This window comes from Sturnira hondurensis, unplaced genomic scaffold (assembly GCF_014824575.4).
Source record: "Sturnira hondurensis isolate 20B ecotype Veracruz unplaced genomic scaffold, ASM1482457v3 Scaffold0000167, whole genome shotgun sequence".
Classification (NCBI taxonomy): Eukaryota; Metazoa; Chordata; class Mammalia; order Chiroptera; family Phyllostomidae; genus Sturnira; species Sturnira hondurensis.
Genome location: NW_028072798.1, coordinates 5,068,012 through 5,092,001, shown reverse-complemented (window position 1 = coordinate 5,092,001; position 23,990 = coordinate 5,068,012). Strand labels below are relative to the sequence as shown.

At 46.9% G+C, this 23,990-nt stretch overlaps 1 protein-coding gene across 6 annotated transcripts in view; it reads right to left on the bottom strand.

The window, feature by feature from the left end:
- ARID1B (AT-rich interaction domain 1B) overlaps positions 1-23,990 on the bottom strand; it is a 394,749-nt gene that overhangs the window by 11,125 nt on the left and 359,634 nt on the right. For 4 of the 6 annotated variants that reach the window (XM_037054108.1, XM_037054274.1, XM_037054015.1 and 1 more), the window contains exons 11-17: positions 19,648-19,757; positions 18,766-18,924; positions 12,842-13,051; positions 10,257-10,461; positions 5,122-5,260; positions 4,692-4,864; positions 1,054-1,204 (exon numbers count right to left, since the gene is read on the bottom strand). In XM_037054108.1, the coding sequence (XP_036910003.1) occupies positions 1,054-1,204; positions 4,692-4,864; positions 5,122-5,260; positions 10,257-10,461; positions 12,842-13,051; positions 18,766-18,924; positions 19,648-19,757 (1,147 nt within the window). The remainder of the gene's footprint in view (positions 1-1,053; positions 1,205-4,691; positions 4,865-5,121; positions 5,261-10,256; positions 10,462-12,841; positions 13,052-18,765; positions 18,925-19,647; positions 19,758-23,990) is intronic. The other 2 variants (XM_037053930.1, XM_037054196.1) reach the window with 2 other exon arrangements.

The following is a 23,990-nucleotide window of genomic DNA, read 5'->3' as shown; positions in this document are numbered from 1 at the left end:
CTCCTCACTTCTCAACTGTTCCCAGCGTGTGGACCGATGAGTGGGGGGTTGATGACTGGGGCACCACTCTGATCCCCCGGGCCCTGAAGGAAAGCCCCCACATCTGCAGAAATGCCCACGTGACTACAGCTAGAAAAGGAGCTGTTGATGGTGCCTCCATTTTTCCCTTTACAAAACGCGGTTATTACATTAAAGCTTTGTCCCCAAGTGCTGCTCTCAGGGAGGGAAAGAGCACACCGACTGAGAGAAGGGCCTGTAGTGAGAGAGGCACCGGGCTGCAGGCTCGGAGCCTCGGGCCAGAAACAGCGCCCACCCTGAGCACCGTTTCAGGGACCGGCTCCCTGCCCTCCTCAGAGGCACAGCACTGGCTCCCGTCTCAGTAAAGATAACGCTGGGTCAGTGCGGCCACACGACTTGCCGTTTTCCCGCCAAGATGCCATCCTGCAAGGAAGCTGGGGTGAGGCCGGGGCCATAGCTTTTCTGGGAGATGTCTGTTAAGGAGCACAGTATGCCCCCAGCTCCAGCGTCCACAGGGAGGAGCGGGGACATCTGAAGACAAGGTCTGCAAGAGCTTCCCCAGAACTCACACGCCCGGGTCTGCCAACAGCCCCTGCGGCCACCACCGCACAGCCCTTCCCTGAGGAGGAGGACATGCGGGCGGGCCGAGCTGATGCCCACGAGGTCCTGCCAGATCACGAGAAGGGCCACACGTGGGAGCTAGAGGTGCCAGTCTCAGTAGGTCACAAAGAGCACCTGTGTGCTGGCAGGACTGCTGTGACATGGGACAGTTGTGGCCTTGAGTTTTCAGGGAGAAGATGTGCCACGGCCCCAGCTCCAGCGTTTTCCTAACCTACACTTCTGGGCATTTGCTTAATACACACAGCTGAACTTGGCTGCCTGGGGACAAGGCCCTTCTCCCGGTCCTGTTACAGCCTTCTAGTGAAGGCAGCCACCTGACACTGTGTTTCTGTCGCCCCTGGGCTCAGGAAAGTCTGTGGGGAGGGAGCACAGTCCCCAGCAAATGGTTTCGTCTTCACCCCAGGAAACGCTCACCTCCGATCATAGGTGGTTCCGTAGGGAAACTGCTGCCGCTGCCCCATGCCCAGACTGGACATGGCTCCGGAGGGGCTCTGGCTGTACATGTCCTGCATGCTGCTCGTGGGCATCGGCCCTTGCGTCAGGAAGGGCTCACTGCCTCCAGGCACTGTGGAATTGTAAACGACACACCGAAGTTAGCATTTGCAAAAGCCAAGGTCCCTTTGTAGTCCAGTTATCCTTAATCGGGCAGCTACATCTTATCTGTAACACCCGGCACAGGCCATCCCTGGGCACGGGCAGAATCCCTGAATGTGATGGGATGCTGTCACCTCCTGTGGCAAAAGGGATTTCCCAGATGTAACTGGAGGTACTCATCAGCTGACCGTGAATTAACCAAGAGACTGTCCAGGCGTTCCCTTTCAAATCCATATCTAAAGGTCAGAGCAGAGCCAGTCAGAGATGCCCTCCCTCCGATCCTAAAGAAGCACCTGCCTTGCAGCGGAGGGGCAGCTGCGAAGACCACCCCCCGCTGACGGTCAACAAGATGCCTCGTCCCACAGCTGCAAGGGACCAAACCCTGCCACAGTCTGAGCAAGCCGAGGTGCCCCAGCCACCAAGAAGGTCTCGACCGAGCTGACACCTGACCCCTGCTGTGTGAGCCCTTGTGCTGGGGACCTGCAGAACTGTGATATCAGACTGATGTTTTCAGTGGCTACATTTGTGGTAACTTGTCATGTGGTAATACTGGAAATGAACGCAGTTCCAGGTCCTCGGAAAGTCAGTATACTTCCGAGTTTACTTCCCTGTCTATCCAATGAAGCTGGTCATGCCTCTAATGGAGTCTGGTGAGGAAGAGATGAAATACACTTACAAAGTTAGTTCCTTTCCCCGAGGGGGGAGAAAAGCGAACACCTTAACACGAACACCCACCCATGGACGCACCCCCAAATCAGGATGAAGGAAACCACGAGGGAGTGAAGAACTGCTCCAGAAAGGACGAGGTACACTATTTCCATCAGGGGGCGGAGTGGCAATTAGGTCAATAAGCAAGTTAGCATCAGCTTGGAGCCTGAAGGAAATTGGGTCAAGCCCAGAAACTGGTCTGTAGGCAAATTAAACATTTCCATGCAAATCTGAACTGATATATTATAGTACTACTGCTTGTTCACACTATGAAGGTTGTTACTCTTATCTCACAAGAGGCAAAAACTGGTGAAAATTTTGTGAGCTGATGAATCTGTTAGGCTGGCAGCGAGGTGCAGATAAGGAAGCCTAATACTGGGAGAAGGCCCTGTTTGCTTTGCAATGCGATTTCACATTACCTTTGCTTATTTATTTATTTGAGAGAGGGCGAGAGAAGGAGAAAGAGAGGGAGAGAAACATCGACATGAGAGGTAAACATTGATTGGTTGCCTCTCTTACTCGCCCCATCTGGGACTGAACCCACAACCCAGACCTGTGCCCTGACCAGGAATCAGACTGGCGACCTTATACTTTGCGGTACGACACCCACCCAACTGAGTCAGGGCTCACATACTTATCTTATTTCATCTCTATCAAGCATTAGCAGAATGAATTTTGATGTTATTTTCCATTTTATAGACGTAAAAACAGAGATAGACAAAAATTAAGGGGAATACTTAAAGTTAAATAGCTTAATTTCCCAATATACAAAGAGTTCTTAAAAGTTAAGGAAAAAAAAGATAATTGAATTAAAAAATGGGCAAACACAAAAGTGGATTATCACAGGACAAGAAAAATAAATAGCCAAGCCTTGGCTAGTGTGGCTCAGTGGACTGAATGCCGGCCCGTGAGTCAAAGGGTCGCTGGTTCGAATCTCAGTCAGGGCACAGGCCTGGGTTGCGGGTCAGGTCCCTGGTGGAGGGCGCTTGAGAGGCAACCACACACTGATGTTTCTCCCTTTTTTTCTCCCTCCCTCCCTCTCCTCTTTCTAAAAATAAATAAAATCTTTAAAAATAAAAAAGGCAATAAATATTTGAAAAGACGCATGGCCTCACTAATAATTAGAGAAATCCAAGTTAAAACAGTTACGAGGCGTTTCCCCTCCCAATCTGACCGGCGAACATCCAGACGATTGACGATAACCGTGGTTAGTGCAACGGGGGGCCCATGCACTCACTCTCTCCTTCGCAGAGATGGCTGGTCTGCACGACACCCCCCGCAACGCCTGCCACTGCAGGCCGCGCCTCAGTGTACCCCCACTGGAGCAACGTCCAGGAGTCACAACTGGCAAAGTCCCCGCCCACCTCGAGACTGGGCTTTGACCAGCTCTGGCCAATGGGCCACTGGCACACATGAAGCGGCTTATGGCGCTTGTCCTCCTGGAGTGCCCCCGTCCTGAGACCCATCCAGTGTCACACGGCACCTGGGAAACTCCTGGGGAATGCCCGTGGCACGAGCTGTGTTCCCAGTGCAGTGTCCGGATGGCACCAGCCATTCAAGTGACATCCCAGCTCCAGCAAAGATCTTCCAGAGGAGGGACGACTCCTCAGGGTCTCAGCTGACACCATGTGGAACAAAGAACCACCCAGCCCACCACAAAACTGTCTAAAAAAAAGCACCCCCCCAAATAGCAGGCAGACAGATGGGGCCAAGGCTCCGGGCTCCGGAGTCTCAGACCAGGCTCTTTTATCCACTGTCCCTCCTCTCTCTGGGGCAATTAGGACAAAGAACGGGGTTTCCACTGATGCTGGTCAGTAAATAAAAAAATCAGAGTACCACCAAGTTCACTGACAGAGTAAGGTGAACTGAGGAATGGAGAACTTGGCAGCACCAGGGACAGGGCTGCAAGAGAATCCGCCTCCCGGGGGTTTTCTGTTTACCTGCTTTACACCTTGGCACTAAGTATACCAGTGTTAAAAAGCAGCAAGTGAGCTGAACGAAGTACATGGGAAATGTGAGACAGAACTTCCTTCTTGAGGGGCTGTATCGTTTACATGGTTGGTGAGAACAAGTTATATGGCTACCTACTGCCTGGCGAGGCAATCCACAACCACCCCCATCCTCTGCAATACGGACATTTGCAGGCCTAAGGAAACAAGAGAGACACAGCTCTTGCCAACGCAGCACATAGGTAGGAGACTGGAATGGTTCACAATAACTTTAGAAGCCAAATTTCAAACACCGCTAATTATGTTTCCATGTTATCATGATGATCATATTTTCAGAGTCTAAAAATGTGATACAGCCCCCAATGGCACTAACAAAATGTTCTTTCTAATGTTTCATCTCACTAAGAAAAATAGCTGCCTCCAACACTCACAAAGCTTTTGAATTTCTGAGTTTATACACTTACTGCATGTTCTGCACAATCTTTACTTGGAATAAGCAGCTCGGAAGCTTGAAAGGAAAAAGTATAGATTATCTTGCTTTATGTAACAGATAAATCTGCAATGTTACCCTATACAATACATGAGTATATTCTGTGGTTTAATTTACTTTTTGTTGCTGCCTCCCTAGGTCAGGTGTGCACGACCCTTCCCGGCACCCAGCCCCATCCCAGCCCATGCGGGGTGACGGCCAAGGTGCAGATGCCTGGTGTTCAGAGCACCTTTGCGCAGTGTGCCTTCAGGTGCACTCGCTAGGAGAAGGCGCCCTGGGGACCAGCCTGGAAGAGGTCTCTGTGCACTTACCTTTTCTCATTCCCCCGAAGGGGTCCTTGTTGGGTTCATAGGGCACCCTGCCCATCACGTCGGGCATGCTCAGGCCCTGCTGGTACGGGGTGCTCGGGGTCATGGAGTTCCGTTTGGGGAACGAGGAGTCACTCGCGTCCGAGAACGGGTCGTGCACGCTGACTGTACTGCTTCTGGGGCGATGAGAAAAAGGAAAGATTGATGACATGGTGAGAGCTGTTACCTCCAAACACTTATTTAGAAAATAAGTTCATCTTGAAATCTGCAAATGTAAAAACTATCCAAAATAAGTGAAATGAATAAAACTGGTAGTAGTCAAAATTTAAAAACTCACTAGAGAATACTATTTCTTTTCTCTATAAGGTTTGCTCCAGAAAATTACGATAGACCAATCTGATTTTGTATGGCTCACGTAGTTCTTTGACCATACCTTCCGCCTTGCATTGGGGTCATCTGTCCATGAGGGGTGGAGGCTGGAGTAGGCGGCTTCAGGTCACCCGGAACCTCTGCCATCGAATTACTGCCAGTTGACTGGGGGGTCTGTGGACCTTGCAAGGATCCTGAGTTAGCTGATAGTAGTAAGTACAAAGAGAGAATGGGGAAAGAAAATCAGGTTTATCAAAGCAAGGTTATCCTTGCTAGCATTAAAAAAATGAACAACAAAAATAATAATAATGAAGAAAACAACAAAACACTATCTTATTAGAAAGAGCAACAATATCCATTGCTGGCAATGATGTAATAAAATTAACTGCTCTTCCATTTTTCATAGAGGTATAATGGACATATAATAGTTTTAGGTGTACAATATAATAATTTGTTATTTGTATCTATTGAAAAAGGATCACCATAGTAAATCTAGTTAATATCCTTCACCATATGTAGTCACATTTTTTTTTTCTTGTGATGAGAACTACTCTTCCATTGTAGTGAAAATCAGGAAAAGTTGTGTTAGTAAACTATTTGGAAATATATTTCACTTGTGAGCCATAAAGTATAGTTATTCTTTTTACCTGGGTAATGACTTTCCTGGGTATTTATCCCAGATTTATACTAGATTATACTAGAAAATAATCTAGTATAAAGAAGGTTTAAGACAGAAAAATGTTTTAGTGTTGTTTATAATGCAGATAATTTATATGTCCGAGAATAAGAAAAATGGGATAAAAAATTCAGTATATCAATCTGATGAACTATTGTGATGTTTTAGAAAAAAATTAGAGAAGTTAGTTCTGGTCTTAGGCAATGAAAAATGTTTAGGTGGAAAGACAAAGATACAAAAGAATAACGGGCCTCGTCTCACATCTCAGCACTTCCCCAGCGCCCAGGTGCCTGCACTCTGTCTACTAGCTGTGACTCTGAAGCCAAGAAGTCAGACTTGCTGCTACAGCCCAGCACTGGCTTGGAATTCCTGAAAGTCATTATCCAAGTTTTGAGAGTTGGCTTTAATTATAATTACATTATTATAATAGTGCTCAGAACTTAGAAATCTTTCCAAAACTCAAGTGGGATTCTTGAAAAATTAACCTCACCTTAGAGGGAGAGCCGTACGTGAAGGGCTCCTGCTTTACCTCTGAGCACAGGGTCCTCAGTAGGACAGGTGTTCCGACAGATCCTGGTTTCTTTTGCTAATTGCTTATTGAATGAATAATGGGCTCACTATACTGTAGGCTCTCTCCATGCCTGGGTTTCAGCAGTGTGCCAAGCAGACAAGAACGGCAGAGTTACTGGCTGCTTGTCAACAACAGCACTGCACATGTCATTGTCTACAGGCCCTCTGCGGTGCCGTCCCCAAGACCCATGGCAGTGACCACCACGCACGCTTTCCTGTAGAGGAAGCTGAATGAAACCGACCACCAGAGATTAGCGAGGGCGTGGAAAGGAGTCGGTGCGTGGAAAGGGACGGCACCAGGCCATCCCTTCTACTCAGACCGGGCCAGGTCCTGCCAGGCCAGGTCTGCCCAAGGCCAGCCTGGTCAGGAATCATACTGAGGAGTGGTGAACAGGCCGTGTGTCCTATGCAGTACTTCCCTTGGGTGACCAGGGCTAGTTTACAAACCGAATTTTGGTGAAACCCTAGCAATGCATATTTAAAAATCTAACAGAAGAAAACAAGTAGAGTCTTTTACAAATACATAAGGGCAGTCCTACAGACGTGACTGGCCCAGAGCCGGCAGGAGAAATGACCAGCATCTCACACCTAGGAGCAGACTGCACAGCGGCCTGCATGCTTCCATGGAAATATGGTTCACGAGGCTGGGATTTCAGAATGAACCTTATTTACAAGTATTCACATTTACAGCTCATAAAGAAAAAAGAAAAAATTCTTCCCTCTTGCCAGAGTTTCTTCCTTCCCTTTCTGGGGGAAAAAATGAATGCAACCTCTTGAAGCTCCATTAATAGCAGAGGCTGGCACACAGTCTAGGATGTCCCTACCTTTTGCCAGAAGCTACAAATGCATACTCGAAAGTAAACAATGGAAAGGTTACTGAAGGTTAAGTACATTCACACACTTCAGACCATACAGCCAGACTCCTGGCTGGGAAGATAATTTACACGGCACGAACCTGGTGCCCTACTTCTGGCTGGGGTTGCGGGAAGGAGGGTGGGGAGGAGAGGGAAGAGCTGATCTGCCCCAAGTCTGCAGTGACTAGAGGTCACCCAGAGGGCACCTCTGTTTATGAGCCCCTCTCTCATTTATCTTCCACTGAGGATTCCCTAGTTGGATCCGTGACAGGTTTTGTGACATCACCTGTCAGCTATTAATAGAATCGCAGTCAGCCACCTGTCAGCAAAGATGGATGGGTTTTAGGTTACAAACTAACTAATTGAAAGTGGAGCTTCCTTGTCCCGCCCTCCCAGGCTCCTCCCAGGCTCCTCCCAGGCAGGACTCTGCCCCCTGCCTCCCCTTCCTTCGGAGGCTGCCCAGGCCAGCTGAGTCAGAAATTCCTGCGGCTGTTCCTTCGAAGCCCACAGACTTTTATAGTTTTATTATAATGAGATTCCCACTGGCCCCTGAAAGATGCAGCCCAGCCCCGTCCCAGGTTTCATTCGCGCACCCCCCCCACCGGCCGACTGGCCGCAGTGACGGGGGGGACTGGGGGCCTGATCTCTGTGGGCCGTGGCAGGGCCAGTGCGCAGTGAGGGTCCCGATGGCCCCGGAGGACTGAGGGTTACACCTCCGGGGCCGGCAGAATTGCACTGCAGACCCTACTGGCCATGTCAAATCAAAGCTGGATCCAGATGGATGACTGAGAGCGCCCTTGGAGTACTACCAAACGGTCTAGAATTTAAGTTGGTTCAGTGGCCACTTGTAAAAATAACGGAGAATATTTCTTAAGAATCTTAGTTTAGTTTGCCTGGATGTGCTGGTAAGGAATAAGCTACAATTACGTGCCCGTGGGAAAAACTGACTTCAATGAACACACATTTTGGCTGAAGATTAGGTTTTAGAAATGTATATGTGAGATCCTGATGTGGCAAGTCATTAAAAATACATTTTTTTCCTTCTTTGATGATAAGAATGTTTCGGAGGCAAGTTCTTTAACGACAGTTCCAGAATCAGGGAGAGCACCGACCCATGGGTGCTGGGGTAGCACCTGGCTTTCGGCTGTGGAACGATGTGTTGCTCCCTCAGTAACCCACTCCCGTGTCTGTCCATCTGGCCGAGCAGTGGGTCATAAGCGGTGCACAGGACACGGAACAGGAGCAGACGAGCCCAGCACAGACGGTACCTGCCTCCCAGGCCATGCACGGATGGAACAGAGGCTTGGGAAGGTTCCCTCCGCTGCTGCTGCTTCACAGGACTTAGCTCCATTTGGACACCGAGAAGAATGGATTATCGGAAGTACATCTGCAATCCAAGCTCTTTTGTGCAGTTAAAACGATAATGCTGCCATAAAACGGCAGCTTAAAAAAAGGGAGCAGGCAGAGCTGTCAGGAGAATAGGCCTCCACTTTCTGCGGGATCTGTGCCTCAGCGGGGCATCTGTGCTGGTGCTGGTGTGGCCTGGGAGGACCATTCTTCGTACACAAGCGCCAGCCAGTCAGCGACACAAGCTCTTTTCCAGTGAATAAAATGCACTTTCAGATCTTTGCAGACTCACCACTTTGGTTCCTACACCCCACTGGGTTTTTATTTTGGAAAAGTAGTTTCAGAGCTGTTCATAAGCAGCTTGTTTTACTCGGTGAATACAATGTGAGATTTTTCAAATTGGATTTCAGTTTTTCAGGTACGCTCTAACTGGCAAAGTCTTCGGATCTTCGAGGGTAAGGTTAGAGAGGATTTCTACCTGTACTTACAAGTGACAGACCTCAATCTAGACACATTCACTACAAGTATTCATGTGAGGCCCCTCGATTAGCGACCTTAGGTGTTAGCACTGCCATCCAGACGCAGCTGAATTAACTGAGAAACCACCGCTCTCCCTGGCTCACAGACACTACCTCCTAGGTGTTAACATCTTGCGCATTACAAAGGTGCTTCAAACACAGGCAGGTGAGTGAGCTGCCTGCAGCATGCCTTGGGGCCAAGCCCCACACTTCCATTCACTATGGCTTTGACTTTGGGTCAGTCACTTAGACTTTATGTGCCTTAGTTTTTGTACGTATTTTAAACCAGAGCCCGTGTGCTATGTCTGACGTGGAGATGAATGCCCGGCACGCGGAATAGTGCCTGGCGCACTGTCAGTGCTCAGGAAACACTAGTGATGAGCTCTATGGCATCACCGCAGAGCAAGCCTGTGCAGTGGGAAGTGGCAGGTACGACCAGCCCCGCCTCCCATGCAGGACAGACAGGTAAGGAAGGACCATCTTGGAAGCAGCAGAATCTGACCAGCACAGGTCAAGCTGAACTTGAGAGAAGTCACCCAGAACAGGGATGACGCAAACTCCCTCCCATCTCTGACATTGTATTTATCAAAATATAATGCAGTAACTGCAGATTCTAAACACTAGCAGGTAGAAGAGGGCTGAAGAGCGCAGGGTCGCCAGCAGCAGCATGGAGGACCGGAGGCAGGCAGGTGTCAACTGGATTCGTCTGTGAGAGTCTAGGTGACCCACCGTTACTCCCAGCACGCCTGCCCTCTTGATCCGAGCTGACTGGACACGGCGTCTTTACCATGACAGTCTGCTGTGTTCCCTAAGGGTGACAACTTGCAGGGCAGGGACATGACAACGAAGTCCAGATTCCGCTTCACTAATGCGCAAGTCTGAGTGTTCCTGACGGAGGCCGAGCAGGTAGGAACCACCCGTCCCACTGCAGGGTGGAGTTTCGAGGGGCACACCTGCCAGCACAGCTTCCTGGGCTAGTCCTTTGGACAGAGCTAGGTGGATTACTTCACACACCTGGATGATGAGTAACAGTGTTCAGCTATGAATTCCGAAGTCTACTTTGACTAAATGAGGTAAACCTAAAGAGTGGTGCCTTTGAAATGCAGACCAGAAAGGCCACTAGGCACACTTTCAGTCTCTCTTCCACTGGACTCCGCCCGCGGCCGTCCAGGCCCAGGCCCGGGCCCAGGCCCAGGCCCAGCCACTGGGCAGAGGCTGCAGTGCTCCTGCTTACCAGGAGATGGCGGCTGCAGCTTGGGCTGCTTCTTGGTTTCCCCGGTGCTGAAGACTTCGGGCGGTGGCTCCTCTCCGCGCTCAGTCTTGCACTCGAAGGCAAACAGGTACTGGATATACTGCTTTTTCAGGGAGCTTGCTGCGCTGCTCGACGTGCCAACATTCAGGTTGGTTGCCAGCTCACGCCACTTCTTGTTTTTATTAACCTAGCAAGAAAAAAAAAGGGCAGGGTCATTGGTTTGCAGTAAAGTAGCTTGTTTAAAGCCAGGAGACAAAAAAAGCACTTAATGTCTTGGTGTACTTTTTTTTTTTTTTCATTTGCCACTTTTAACTAATGCTCATGACTCCCACTCAGTAGTGCAAAGACAGCACTTACAGTTATAAAGCCATTAAGGAGCCTGCTGATGGCCGCACAAAAACACCGCGCATCAGGCTTCCCCTGCCCGGCGCGTCTGCTAACGCCTTGCATTCTTCTGTCGCTGCGGCTCAGAGCCACCACGGGTCCCCGAGCACAGGTGCACACGTGCTCGCTCGGTCCCGTCCTGCTTGTAATTTTTTGGAAAAGGGCATCTAATAACTACTTTTAAAACCAGTGACAGAACCATTTGGCAAATTGAGTGTTTCAGCCTTGACATGCAAACTAGTGTTTCCTTCCAACAGCCACACACTCCCAGAAAGATGAGCCTGTTAGCCCGGCCACGTCCACCCCCTCACATGAGGCTTTCTTGTGGTGTCTGGCAAAGGGAACAAGGCCCCTGCCTAAGGGGACCCCGACTTACAGGCCCAGCACAAGCCATCATACCTCGCTGGGCTCTTGATCCCAGCCGGACTCCAGGGCAGTCACGGGACTGTCAGGGCCCCACTTACCCTCAGGCTGGAAAGAATACAGTAGCAAAATCAGGGGAGGAAAAAAGTCCTGCATGTTATGTAAGATGTTAGGCATTATTTCACCCTTTTGGTTCCCGCTGGGGAACAGCATTATGGAAGGTTCAACCCATGAATGAAACATGAATCCCTGCAAATACTTGGGGATTATTCAGCGTTCACTTGCGTCCTGTGTTCAACAGCGTGGGGAAGGGTTAAGGGCACAAGTGGTTTTTAATGAAATGTTAAATTTTTGGATTCAAGCTTTCTCACAAAGCTCCTTATATCCATTTACTCAGTACTAAATGGTGCACGATCAACCGCCCAACGCTCATGGAAGTGCTAGGTGCCGCTCTCGGCGCTTACTGTCAGCCGGCGACAAGCAGGCCTGCGCGCTCCTGCAGACATTAGGGGGAGAGCTGCCCGGGACACCCTGACATGCACGTTGCTGAGCTGAGCTGTGTGGGGGTCTCAGGGCCCCCGCGGGTGGGATGGGGCACCTCAGAGAGAACCAAGGCCTCTCCTGCAGCTGAGTTGTGCAGTGTGGACACTGAGATCAGGGGAGACTTGTGACACCGAGTTGTGCAGCGTGGACACTGAGATCAGGGGAGACTTGTGACACCGAGTTGTGCAACGTGGACACTGAGATCAGGGGAGACTTGTGAGTTAAATGCCTCGCCTTCGTGACCTGCACCACCTGGGTGGAATGCAGTGTGCCTCACTGTGTATCAGGCCACCAAGTGCCCACAGTGGCTCCCTTCACTGATCTGGGTGGGAGCCCAGGTATTGACAGGTATGAGTTACCTGTCAATGCCTAGCTGGGTCTGTGAACCACTGCTGATGGGGGTGGGCGCAGGCGTTTTGGATTCAGACCTGGCCTCTGCCACCTACCCTAGGAGTCCTTGGGCCACAACACCACTGTACTCTAGGTTTGTTAGTTTCCTGTCTTCTTTAGGGCTGCTGTCTCCTGCATGTTATAGGAACTTAGAAAGACAAAGGCCCTTGCCTAAGAGGCAAGGAGCATCTGAGGGTCAGTGCCCTTCCTGTCCTTCCTGCAGCGATCTCACATGCCCACCAGACTTCACGTTAAGGCAGGACTAGGACTCAGTGAGGAAAGTGTGGCCTTGAGGGTGTGACATTTAAGAGGGATATGCCCTGAGAGTCAGGCAGCCCAGGGCAGGCACCTGCACCACCCTGAACACAAGTGGCTCCTGAAATCCCACACCCCAGGTACCACCTTGCCTACCCTTGACCCAGCCCCGTGAATAAGGGCAGAGGTGACCCCCTGTGGCCCGGGTGTCAGGGACCTGGTTTTACAAGTATTTCCTGATTATTGCTCTGGACAGAGGGAAACAGTGAATCTTATTTATAGCTGAGCCAGACAATTACTTTGGTCATTTGCAAAACATTTTTAGAGTATTTACCATGAAACCCAGCAGACCCCATAGAACTCTGCAGCTGTCAGGGTCCCAGAAGAGAAACCTAGCCCGGTGTCTCATTGTACAGATTGGGGACTGAAGCCCATATAAATGACTTGCTGATGTCACACTGAGTTGGCTGCACAGCCAGGGACCCTATGAAGGTGACTTTCTGAGAGGCTTAGCTTTACTTTTGTGAGAAAATGACCTGAGCCTACATATTCCAAGAAAGTTGCTGTAAGAGCTTATCTAGAATGTCCCCTTATGCACTCACCCACCCATCCATCCATTCATTCACTCCTACCTGGGCCAAACCTCCGATCTCTTTGACACACACATAGAGTCGGAACAGGTCCAGGGGCTTCTTGCCCACGGCAGGCAGGCTGGCGACGGGGGAGCCTCTCTCCTCCATGAAGGTAAGGTAGCGGTCGACCCACAGCTTCCTCTCCGGCTCGTTCCCCAGCTCGTACACCTTTGTGATCTTCTCCCCAGTGGTAGAGGAGGAGCTGGACTTCTGGAGCCCAGAGGGGCATTTGGAGAGGGGGCACGGCGGGGGGCAGAGGGAAAGGGTGGAAGGTGAGAGAGAAGCAGTGAGCTACCAAATACAGAGAGGGAAGGAATTTAAAAACTACTACTATCACACAACAATTAGGAATGAAGGCTACTAGTTCAGGCACAAACTAAACAGTTCTTAATTAAGAGTTTACTTTGACTTTAAACAAAGGCCCAAATTCCCCCTTCTATACACTTAAGGAACAAAAACCTCTTTTACTTTATTGATCTAAGCATTGAATCCCAGAAGGCAAGATTCCAATAACACCTCAGGTCATTTTCAACAACAAAAGGGTGTTAGCTCACAGAAGGGCCCCAGTGAACCTAACACTTACGTGTAGTATCATTATAGAGCCCCCCAAACTATATGGACTCTCTTTTCCTTGTGAAACTAAGAATGGCTAATGTGTGTCTCCATTAAAACTCAGTCACATGGAGGAAGGGCAAACGCATGGAACCTGCTGAAAATAAGAGGCCGGTCAGTGGGACCCAGTGGTGTGGGGCCGAGAGTTCTCTGAGCGCACGGCACTGGGGCCATGATGGCCAGCTCCCCACTTAGGGCATCTTCAACTTCTCCACCGTGGTGAAGGCCCAGTACAGAATTATTTTAATAGCTTTCTTACGTAACCATGTTTTAACCATGAGCACGTGCTATTTCATACTTCCAGCATATGTACAGATAAATGTGTAGTTACTCTTACATGTGTGTGTCTATATGCCCATGTGCTAAGGCTCTAATTCTTGGTCTGTTACTCTTCCAACTGTACTCGATACTAACATGTCAGAAGTCACCGTTTCTGCACACTTGAGCCCACCGTCGAATGATGCGATGGGGGAAACGAACGCTTTTAGTCCTAAGCAGCCCAACTGCATAGTTTCCTTGTCTTTTATGTCTCTATATTTGCAACAATGTCCGTGTACTTGTAATAATTTGTAACTCTGCGGTTATTGTACAAATTCACTACCAAATTCCCTACAAAGATCTCCTTGGAACAGCGATTTACTTTGTTCAGTCACGTTGATTTACTAGATGATCATTTGCAACATAGTAGCTATTATTTAGATGGAGCTTTTCTTAACTCTTCCGCATTAAATTTAGCTTAAGATAATTTTAAACACATTGCTGAAATTTCAGGGGTTAGATGATAACATGCCTGCCGTTGAGGCCTGATGCTCTGCCTTGCTTAGTGAGACCATCCCCAGTAAAAACAGGACCTGAGCCAGGAGCCTGAGAATAAACCCACAAAGCTGCTAACTCATGGCTTTCCCTCCAATTAACATGCGATTCTCCCAAGCTACGTTCGCTGAGATGTTAAGTCTTCGGCTTCAGAAGTATTGAGGCGTAAAAATCTTTCCATCAAATATGTAGAAATAGGTGATACAGTTGATGTAAAGAAGAAAAATGGGTAGTGGTAGGATAAAACGCAGTGTGATCTTTTAGAATTTGCACTGATGCTGAAGCTAAACAGCACGTCCGTCATTTCAAAATTACTTTAGGTAAGAGCTTAAAAATACAGGCACACATTCCTGTTCTGTTGACATGACCTTGTATGTTCCAGAATATGGAATACACCATGTACATGACTGTAACTTTCCAAAGTTTATTTTCCTATTATTACAGCCAAGGAAAAAAGCTATTCTAATATTTTATACCACAGTCTCATACTGAGAACCTTTCAGGAGCTTTGTCGTCATTAACGGGGTAGTTGTTACCAGGAGGTTTTTAATCCTAGTACTGAGTTTTTTCCTTTTTGGGGGTACTCTAAGGTGAAAATGGAGCCAATGTTTTAAAATAAACAAAAACTTGAGGTAAGGATATGAAAAAAAAAGGCATTCTCCCTTAAAATCAATGAAAAAGCCCTGACCTCCCTCCTCTTGTGTTTCATTTGTGAAAAACTAGAAAGTTTCAGATTCGATCTCAGCAATCTGAAATTTCAGAGAAATAAAAGCAATCATTTCGATGTAAAGTTACTCTCCCAACACCCTGAATGTAAGCTCCAGCTGCCATTCCAACCCAGTCCTCTCTACACCCAAACTGGGAAGGGCTCCGGAAGAAGGAACTCAGGACCAAAGTGATGAGAGGGCTTGTTCCTACTTTGGAAAAGAGCAATTCTCCTAACTTGAAACAGGTCTCAAATTAGCTTGACTATACATATGTTAACTTTTCCTATCTTTTTTTTTATTAATTCAACTTAAGTTCAATGTCTGAATATCTCAATTTGTTCTCTTAAAATGAGAAACGAGAAACGCTTAATGAAGATCACAGTTCTTAATAGAATCACTGTATTTTTTCATAGTTTTAGAGCTTCACAAAGACATTTTCATGGCATCATGATGCAGGAAGGCTTGCGAATGGAAGTGACGTGGTTGGGCCCTGTTCTTGCCTTAGGTCCTAGGATGTGCTCCTCGATGCTCGCTCCCTCACCTCGGTTACACTGCAGGCTCACCTGCCCGGGGTGGCCCGCGCTCACAGTGTAGAAAAGTCCATGTTTTGCAAGGGATTATCTGTCTGCCCTCCACTCTCCTGACTCCGCTTTAAATCCCTGCGAACTTGGAATCACCAGCAGCAACTGCACAGTGACCGTGCTCTGTGGGTATTCGTTCCATGAATGAATGTTCATATGGATAGAAAGGTCTGGAAAGCCGGGCACCATCCGAATGAGAATTAACAGCCGATTAAAACGTCTTACTAAAAAGGATTCTGTGAGCACAGCGCTAAATGCACGTGGACACTATCTGGTCAGACTGAAGCTGTGATGGGACTGGGCCCACCGCCGCCACTTAACCTCTACACTCCTGGCCTTGAGGTCTGCCTCCCAGCTGACGACCAACATTTGTCTCGGTGTCCGGGAGAGAAAAGAACACGGAGAAACAAAAGCCTCGGCAAACAAGGAGTATATACTTTATCACTGACCAGGCTCAACACAGACCTTTCTGCTCGGACATTGGCTACGTTGTGACTTTTGGATAAACGCCGTTATACAGTCTACACACGGGCTATGGGTAAACTAACTAGCTCTGCAGAAAGATGGGTTAACTTCTCGAGGTCACTAGGACCAACTCATACTGTTTCCGGGTAGTAAAAAGTGTATCCTACCAAATGAGACTGCCGTGGAGGCAAAAGAAATAAATGGGGATTGCTGGGAAATCACAGCAACACATAGACTGTAGTGCCACGGATGTTTTCCTTGCATATAACTTAATTAAGTCTATAAGTACATCTCTGCTCAAGTCTTTTCGGCAGATTTACATTTCAGCAGTCTTTACCATATGCCTGGTAATATGTGTATGTGCGAATGTTTACTTTCATTTCAGAGTGTTTTGTGACAACACAGGGCTGGTCCGCAGTGCACTGCCGAAGCACAGAAGGTGTTTCTGTGTAGTCCACGCCTGCTGCTAGACTGGCTTTACTAGGGGCATGGTAAGGGCACCTCTCAGTACAACCGTGTCAGTCTCAGACACAGCAGGGACAAAATGAGGTCCTTCGTTACAACAGCCTTTGGTCCTTTCTGGAATTAGCATTTCATTCAAGAGAATGGCTGTTTTCTCATCTAGATCAATCCTTAACATCTCCCACCACCCAACTGAAGCTGCTCTTGTTCTTATCTACCACAGGAGCCAAAGTTAGCTTAGAAATTCTTAAAATGGTCCTGGCTAGTGTGGCTCAGTGGATGGAGTGCTGGCCTGGGAACCGAAAGGTCACTGCTTCAATTCCCCGTCAGGGCACATGCCTGGGTTGCAGGCCAGGTCCCCAGTTAGGGGCGTGCGAGAGTCAACCGATCCATGTATCTCTTGCACATTGATGTTTCGCTCCCTCTTTTTCTCCCTCCCTTTCCCTCTAAAAGTTAATAAATAAAATCTTTGAAAATAACTCTTATAAAGGTTAGGGTACAGTAAGAGGTAATGTATGTAAAAATATTTAGAAATAAGAAGAGTCATATGCAATTTTAAGTATATTATAATCAGAAAATAAAGTTAACAATTCAATTTGCTTTTTTTCTTGTATTTAAGTAGAACATGGGGTGAATGAAACTAGGAAGTTAAAATACAATAAATATCTCAATCATTTTCTATAAGTCAGAAATCAGCAAGGTAGAATTTCCAACATATAGTCCATGAGTAGTCTTTGCTTTTAATCTACTTGGCCTTTACTATTATCTTAATGTTTTAAAAATTTTCAACCTCTAAAATTTCTCCCTCTGAGCCAACATACAAATGTGTTTTGAAAGTTATCATTTGAGTTCTACCTGTTAACTTGAGAGCATTACTGAATCAAAAATGCTTTTCTTCAGATTAAGACAACACAAACCGGGTACCCCCCCTCCCCCAATTTTGGATGCCTTCTGAGATTCAAAGCCACTGACACACAGACTTCAGCATCGGGAGCTGCATCCTCCCTCCCTGTTAGTTCTGCTTAACCCACCCTGGAAGCACTGTTCACTTTATTTCAGCTGTTGCAAAAGCAAAACATGCCTACAGAGAAGGTAACAGAGAATATCTACTATTTCTTCCTCTGAAAAGGAAAACACTGGTTAGACTAGAGCTCTGTATGAATTTTACAAACATGTACTGGAACCACCAGCTTTTTAAAAACCTTCAGCTCAATTGGCTTAAACCATCGCAAGGATAGTCGACGGCAGCCTCCTTTTGGGATGTGACGAGCTTGCCGAATTCCGCAGTTAGAGTCTTTTCCCACTTGCTAGTCCCGAGCCACGCTTTCCAATACACTGGCCCACAAAAATTAGTGTGTTAATTAAGCTTTCTTGGTAAGTAATAGAACATTAAGGTTTTGTTTTGTTTTTAAAGATCTTTTGATTCACCACATGAACGTAAAATAAAGGGCACTACAGTGCCATTCTTCCTTTTTTTTTTTGATGGCACCGAACTGATTTTAGTAGGAAAACAAAGACTCTACGGGCAGAAGAATATAAAGGCTAAAAAATTCCCTTATATACACATTATCATTTTTTAAAATATAAATCACTTGGAAACCACACAATTTCCAGATTATTAGCAGTCCCATGCAGGATATAATTTTTCACCTCAACTGATTCTAATGTAGGCACATATCATTAATCTAAAAGTAACATTCCAAACAGTCACATGCACTAACATTCCCACAACTTTTCTGTTAATTTCTGAGAAGTGGGTTGAAACAAGCAGGGCTCATATTATGCCGAATTGTACCCAGAGTATAATGCTTAGATTTTTAGGTAACAGTTTGGAAGTAAGATGTTTCAGATACAGCAGCCCCTGAAAGATCTGGGCCGAACGCCAAACCTGTCATTTACTCCATAGCTGCTCATTAGTTCCCACGTACATGGAGAAGGGCCTCGTTTTAGATTTCCTAAGTTTCTCAGGTGCACGACGGGTTAGACATTTAAACCAAGTCACTGTGGGAGGGAGTTTGGACCCAGTAACACAATCGCACGCTCGGTCCACAGGTGGTTCCTTACAGCAGCGGTTTCATGAACAGAAATCAACTTCTACGATGCACATCAACTGTACTCACTCTGTTACTGATAGAACGATAAAGCACCCCTTTCATCGATACATTAATGAAGAAAAAGTCTTATACACAAATAAATAAGCAAGCATTAAAGTAGAATTAGTCAATTATCAAAAAACCCCGAAAAAAAAAAAAGAAAGAAAACCAGGAAAACCGGAGCCACTTACAGGGCTTGACGGAGTCTTTGGCCAGCCTGGGCTGCCAATGCTATCGCTTTCATCTCCGTGAAAGGAGGAGATGCTAGCAGAGCTGGGGGACATTGGGGAGGGGACTGGCGGGTTGCCGGGGGTGGGGGGCTGAGAGGTACCCTGAGAGCTGTAGCTATCCTGTGGTAGGGGAACAAAAAAGTGACAAGGTAGGGAAAACTTTATTTACAATAGCGCCAAGTACATCCAGTTTAACAGACTGACTTTTATATATATATCTATGTAACAGATATATATATAAAACACGTACAAACAACACACACACAAACACACACACAGAAAGGCATTAAAACAGCATTCTTAATTAGTATAATTTGGTAAGTTTGCTGGATGCCGGCCGGATACGGCCACTAAGCCACCATGCTTACTTCAAGCTTACATGGAATGCTAAGCATGGGTTACCCATTATGAAAGAAAGAAAAAAAAAAGCTGTTCACCTTATTTATCAAATAAGGCAGGAAAGCAAAATATTAAGTATGTTGTTGTTGCTGAGGCGGCCAAAACAGGAAGCTACAAACTGAAGGCAGAGAAAATGGCTGCGAGAATCAAAACCAGGCAAGATTCCTTACTTCTCCCCACCCCCAAAGCATCTCTCTTAGGTGGGTCTTGCCCCTCCCCCCCTCCCCCACGACCATGAGTTGATGCCGTAAGAACTAGTAACTTTCAGATCCACACCATGAGGGGGTGGGGAAAGAAAGACTACAAACACGTTGCAGACAATGGAGGCATGCAGCGAGGAGAGACCAAACGGAAAACAAAGTGTCAGCCAACACCAGTGACTCAAGAACATGGCAGCCGTAGCAAGGCAGCCCCCACACCGCGTGCAGAGGAGAGAGGAAATACCTTCGCCTTGCTCTCAGGCTGCGGAGTGCCTTCTTCTTTGCCGTCTGTCTTGAGAGGCAGGGGCAGTTTGGACTCACCAGGAGACATCGTATCTGCAAGACCCATAGATGCTAATCGAAAACAGGAGAAAGAGTTTAGGGTTATACATGGGACTCGCCAGGCTGAGCTCCCACTGACACATGTTCTGGAGCAGTGCACGGGGTACCCGAATTTCTTTGAAGGAAGGAAAGGAAGAACTGTAGCTCAGAGCATACCAATTTCTGAAATCCAAACAGCATGACATTCTGGCGACCCTTTGTCTTAAAAAAAGAAAACCAGTCATCTGCTCAAGACCCAAACCACCGCAGGTCAACTTACATCGATACTGTTCGGTAGAATAGGCGATGAGCAGCCATAAACCCAATCTCCCAATTGTTCATCAGGCGCTGAAAGCCAATGTTGGCTGTGTATACTTTTTTGCCTGGTGATGAGGGGATTTAGTGCTTTCTTAATCTCCTAAATTCACATAATCTACAGTTTGCAAAATCATCTGCACTTTATATTTTTTCACTTGAAAATCTTAATCTGCTGTGTGTGGCCTAGTCTATAGTAATGGAAGACAATTGTGACATAGAACTTCAAAGACAATGGTCAAAAGTAAGTTGTGAAGGAAAGAACTTCTAATTATGTTGCAATGGGGCTGGTTTCCCTGCAGCCCGGTGCACTGCATCCATTTGTTTGGTCTGCAGCAGAGCTCAAATGCCCAGGTCGGACACCCACACCGGCTCAAGGGTCGACCCAACAACCCCATGTAAAACTCGTTTTCTATCTTGAGGCTCAGAAATTCAATCAACTTCATCCACACATTAGAATGAAAGGGTCCCCAAAGAACAAGTGATTTATAGACACTTATTACAAATAAGAATGGACATTTTCAAGTGAAAAACATAGGCTTGGACTTCTTTTTGAAGGAGGAGCAAGGCTGCAGTGGGGAGTGCGTGTGGACACCCAGGGAATGACAGCTGAGTGCCTGCAGCACCCCACAGTGTGAGCCATCTGCACAGCACGGGGCTGGGAGTGTGAGGCCAGACAGACGTGTGAGGAGAGGGGGAGGTGGGAGAGGAAGACGGAGAGAACCGCGAGCCTCAGAAGTGCGTGGACACCAGAAAACATTCTATTTCAAAATGAGATGAACGTGAGGTTTTATGGATGGGACCCTGTTCACATCCTGCAAACGAGAGTGCTGGTTTCGGCAAGGCAGTGCACGTGGAGCACGATGTGCCAAAAAACAAAGAAAAAAGAAGCTTTAGAAAAGGCTCCACAGATTGCCCACTACAAAATGATTATTGCACATATTCGTGTATTACTATGTTTTAGAAAATAATTAGTTTTAATTACAGCAGTGAGAGAGTGAGCAGGGCTCTGGCGAATTAGCTGGCAAGCTCTGTGGTGCTAATTTGCTAATATCGTTAGCATCACTGCAGGTTGAGACCAGAGGTCCTGCCAAAAAAGCCCGCTCTGCCACGTGCCCAGGAGTTTACATGGGCACGCTCAATGGCGTGCTCTGAAATGCCTGTTTTCCAGTGGCTTGTTTGTCAAAGCCCATTTGCAGCCCAGTCAGCCCTTGAAGTCATCACCACACACACAAATCATAATTGGGATGTTTTTCTTTTTTTTCAAATTACTTTCAATACTTAGACTTTAAGAACTGGAACAAAAAGCTTTTTCAAGTGATGCAGCTGCAGAGAAAAATCTATTGGGATCAGCTAAAAATGCTGTTATTTTTGAGAATGTGTGAAACCTCAAAAAAGCAGCTGAGAGATATTACACGAAGAAGCCTGTCTTGTTGCTTTCTGGCAGTTTTATCTCTGGGGTCTAGCGAGATATGAGTTGGTAAATCTGTACATTAAGAAAGACTCTTTTTATAAGAATATAAGGGGGGAAGAATATAAGCAGGGAAGCAGGACAAGCATGGAAAAAGAGTTGTATTTATGAAAGGCCACATGTCCTTGCTAGTTATTCACAGAGTGGATTCAAAGGAATAGCCATACAATTCCAGAGAAAGCGGCAAAGTCATGAACACGTAGCTTCTGTTAAGTCCTTCTTCTCCAAATGTTATAACAAATAAGTGTTGTTGGTATCTATAATATTTTATGCCTATTATTTAAAATAAAAAACAGTGGTACCTTTCTTCATACATAAAATGTGTTACTGTACACAAAAGCAATTTTGAAGTAGAAATAGCTAGGTCAATATGTATTATGACAATTAATGATAATAATTTACACTGATTAAAAATCAGACTTAGGTAAATATAAGCACCTATATTGATTTAAAATTCTCCAAGCTCCATTTAAAATATATAAAATGTTACATATTTTAAAATGGGCATCTGTTGTTATGCAAATGTGAAAATGTCAAAATAGCATTGCTCTATTATTTTGAGAAATAAATAAGGGTAGGAAGTAGAGAAACAGTTTTGTTTAGTGCGCCTGCCTTACGATGTAAATTTTATCCTACTGAAGGGACCATAAGGTCTTTCCTGACGGTGGCTTTCGTTATTCTTCTGCCGAAATGCTTATTTCTGACTTCTTAGTAGAATTCTCAGTGAATCATGCAAAGAGCCACATGCCTCCCAGGGCAATGGTACTCCAGGGGCACTATTTTCTTCCCCTTTCCCAGAAAAGAAAGGCCACCACTATTCCAAGGACGCGTTAAATCAAGGCGCCCGAGTCCAGCAGGTAAAGCTCAGACATAAAAGGGGCAGTAAGGGACCTGTGTGGGGACTGTGGCAAAGTGCTGTAAACACGTTGCCCGCGCTTGCCTCTGGCTTTACTGTCGAAATTTAAGAGGCAGAATGATTTCTTAAAGTAAGCGTGGGTCAAGGTCCTAAGGCAGCTATTTCACCCTGGATTTAATATATTCAAAAACAACATAAAGAACATATGGTGCGTGTAAAAGGGAACTTAAACATTCATTCCTACCCTTCTCAACTTCCTTTCTCAGTCTCCTTGCAAGGCTGCAAAACCACTCCCAGAAGGTGGTAAAATATTGGACTAAAAACGCACAAACAGTTCTCTTCTTTCCATGATAAATGATATACCGTGCTTTGCAGAATATTTTACTACTTGTTTTTGAAAACACCAAGGGGCCTATCTATGTGTATTCATCTGTAGATATTCATGACTATTTTTATATGTGGCAAATATATAAATAACAGTTAACACGTTGCATCTGAGAACAGCACAAGAGAAACATCTCTACTGAGACCAGCAAAGCCTTGAAAGGACTCCCTGAAACTTCCCTAGCTGAAGCCCCTCCACCCGATGCGCAAGTGCGGCCCAGGACCCGGCCCCATGCCCCCAGCTCTTGCCCGGAAACACGCCCTGAGCAAAACCCACTGTCCTGGAAGCCGGGAAGCTGCCCTTCCTCCCGTGAGACGGACCGCGGCTTGTGAGAAAGCCCCAGCCACATGCTCGGTGCAACTCAGCATTATAAGTTTTCTCCAGCTTAAGACACACAGCTTTTATAACTTATCAATTTCTTTGTATTTCTTGGGGGGGGGGCAGCAATTCACCTAAAATCACTGATTTAAAGCCAGCGAACAAAATCAACAATAGCTATAAACTACTCAGACAACCACTAGCAATGGTGCTCGAGACCCGAAACTCCCTTTGGTAAGGGACCTGAAATCTCAAGATGGAAGCTGGAGTCTGCTTGCAGCAATATAGATTCCCACCCTCGCCCCGCACCCCGAAATTCCGAGGGGCGCCCAGGGATCTGCCGTTTTAAAGAGCCTTTCAGGGGACTTTTTGCAAGGCCATTCTTGATTTCTAGAANAAGACACACAGCTTTTATAACTTATCAATTTCTTTGTATTTCTTGGGGGGGGGGGCAGCAATTCACCTAAAATCACTGATTTAAAGCCAGCGAACAAAATCAACAATAGCTATAAACTACCCAGACAACCACTAGCAATGGTGCTCGAGACTCGAAACTCCCTTTGGTAAGGGACCTGAAATCTCAAGATGGAAGCTGGAGTCTGCTTGCAGCAATATAGATTCCCACCCTCGCCCCGCACCCCGAAATTCTGAGGGGCGCCCAGGGATCTGCCGTTTTAAAGAGCCTTTCAGGGGACTTTTTGCAAGGCCATTCTTGATTTCTAGAAGGAACCGTGGAGGCCGTGGGAGAGTGACTGCCTTTCCCCTTTGGCAGGGCTGACGGAGATGGTCCACCCTGCCCTAGGAGCACTCGGGCAGGGCACTTCCGAGCTGGAAGATCCATTCCTGGAATCTGACAGGGCTCGGAACTGAGCAGAGGCTCACTTCTGGTCTGCAGGCTCTGCTGCCAAAAGTGCCTACACA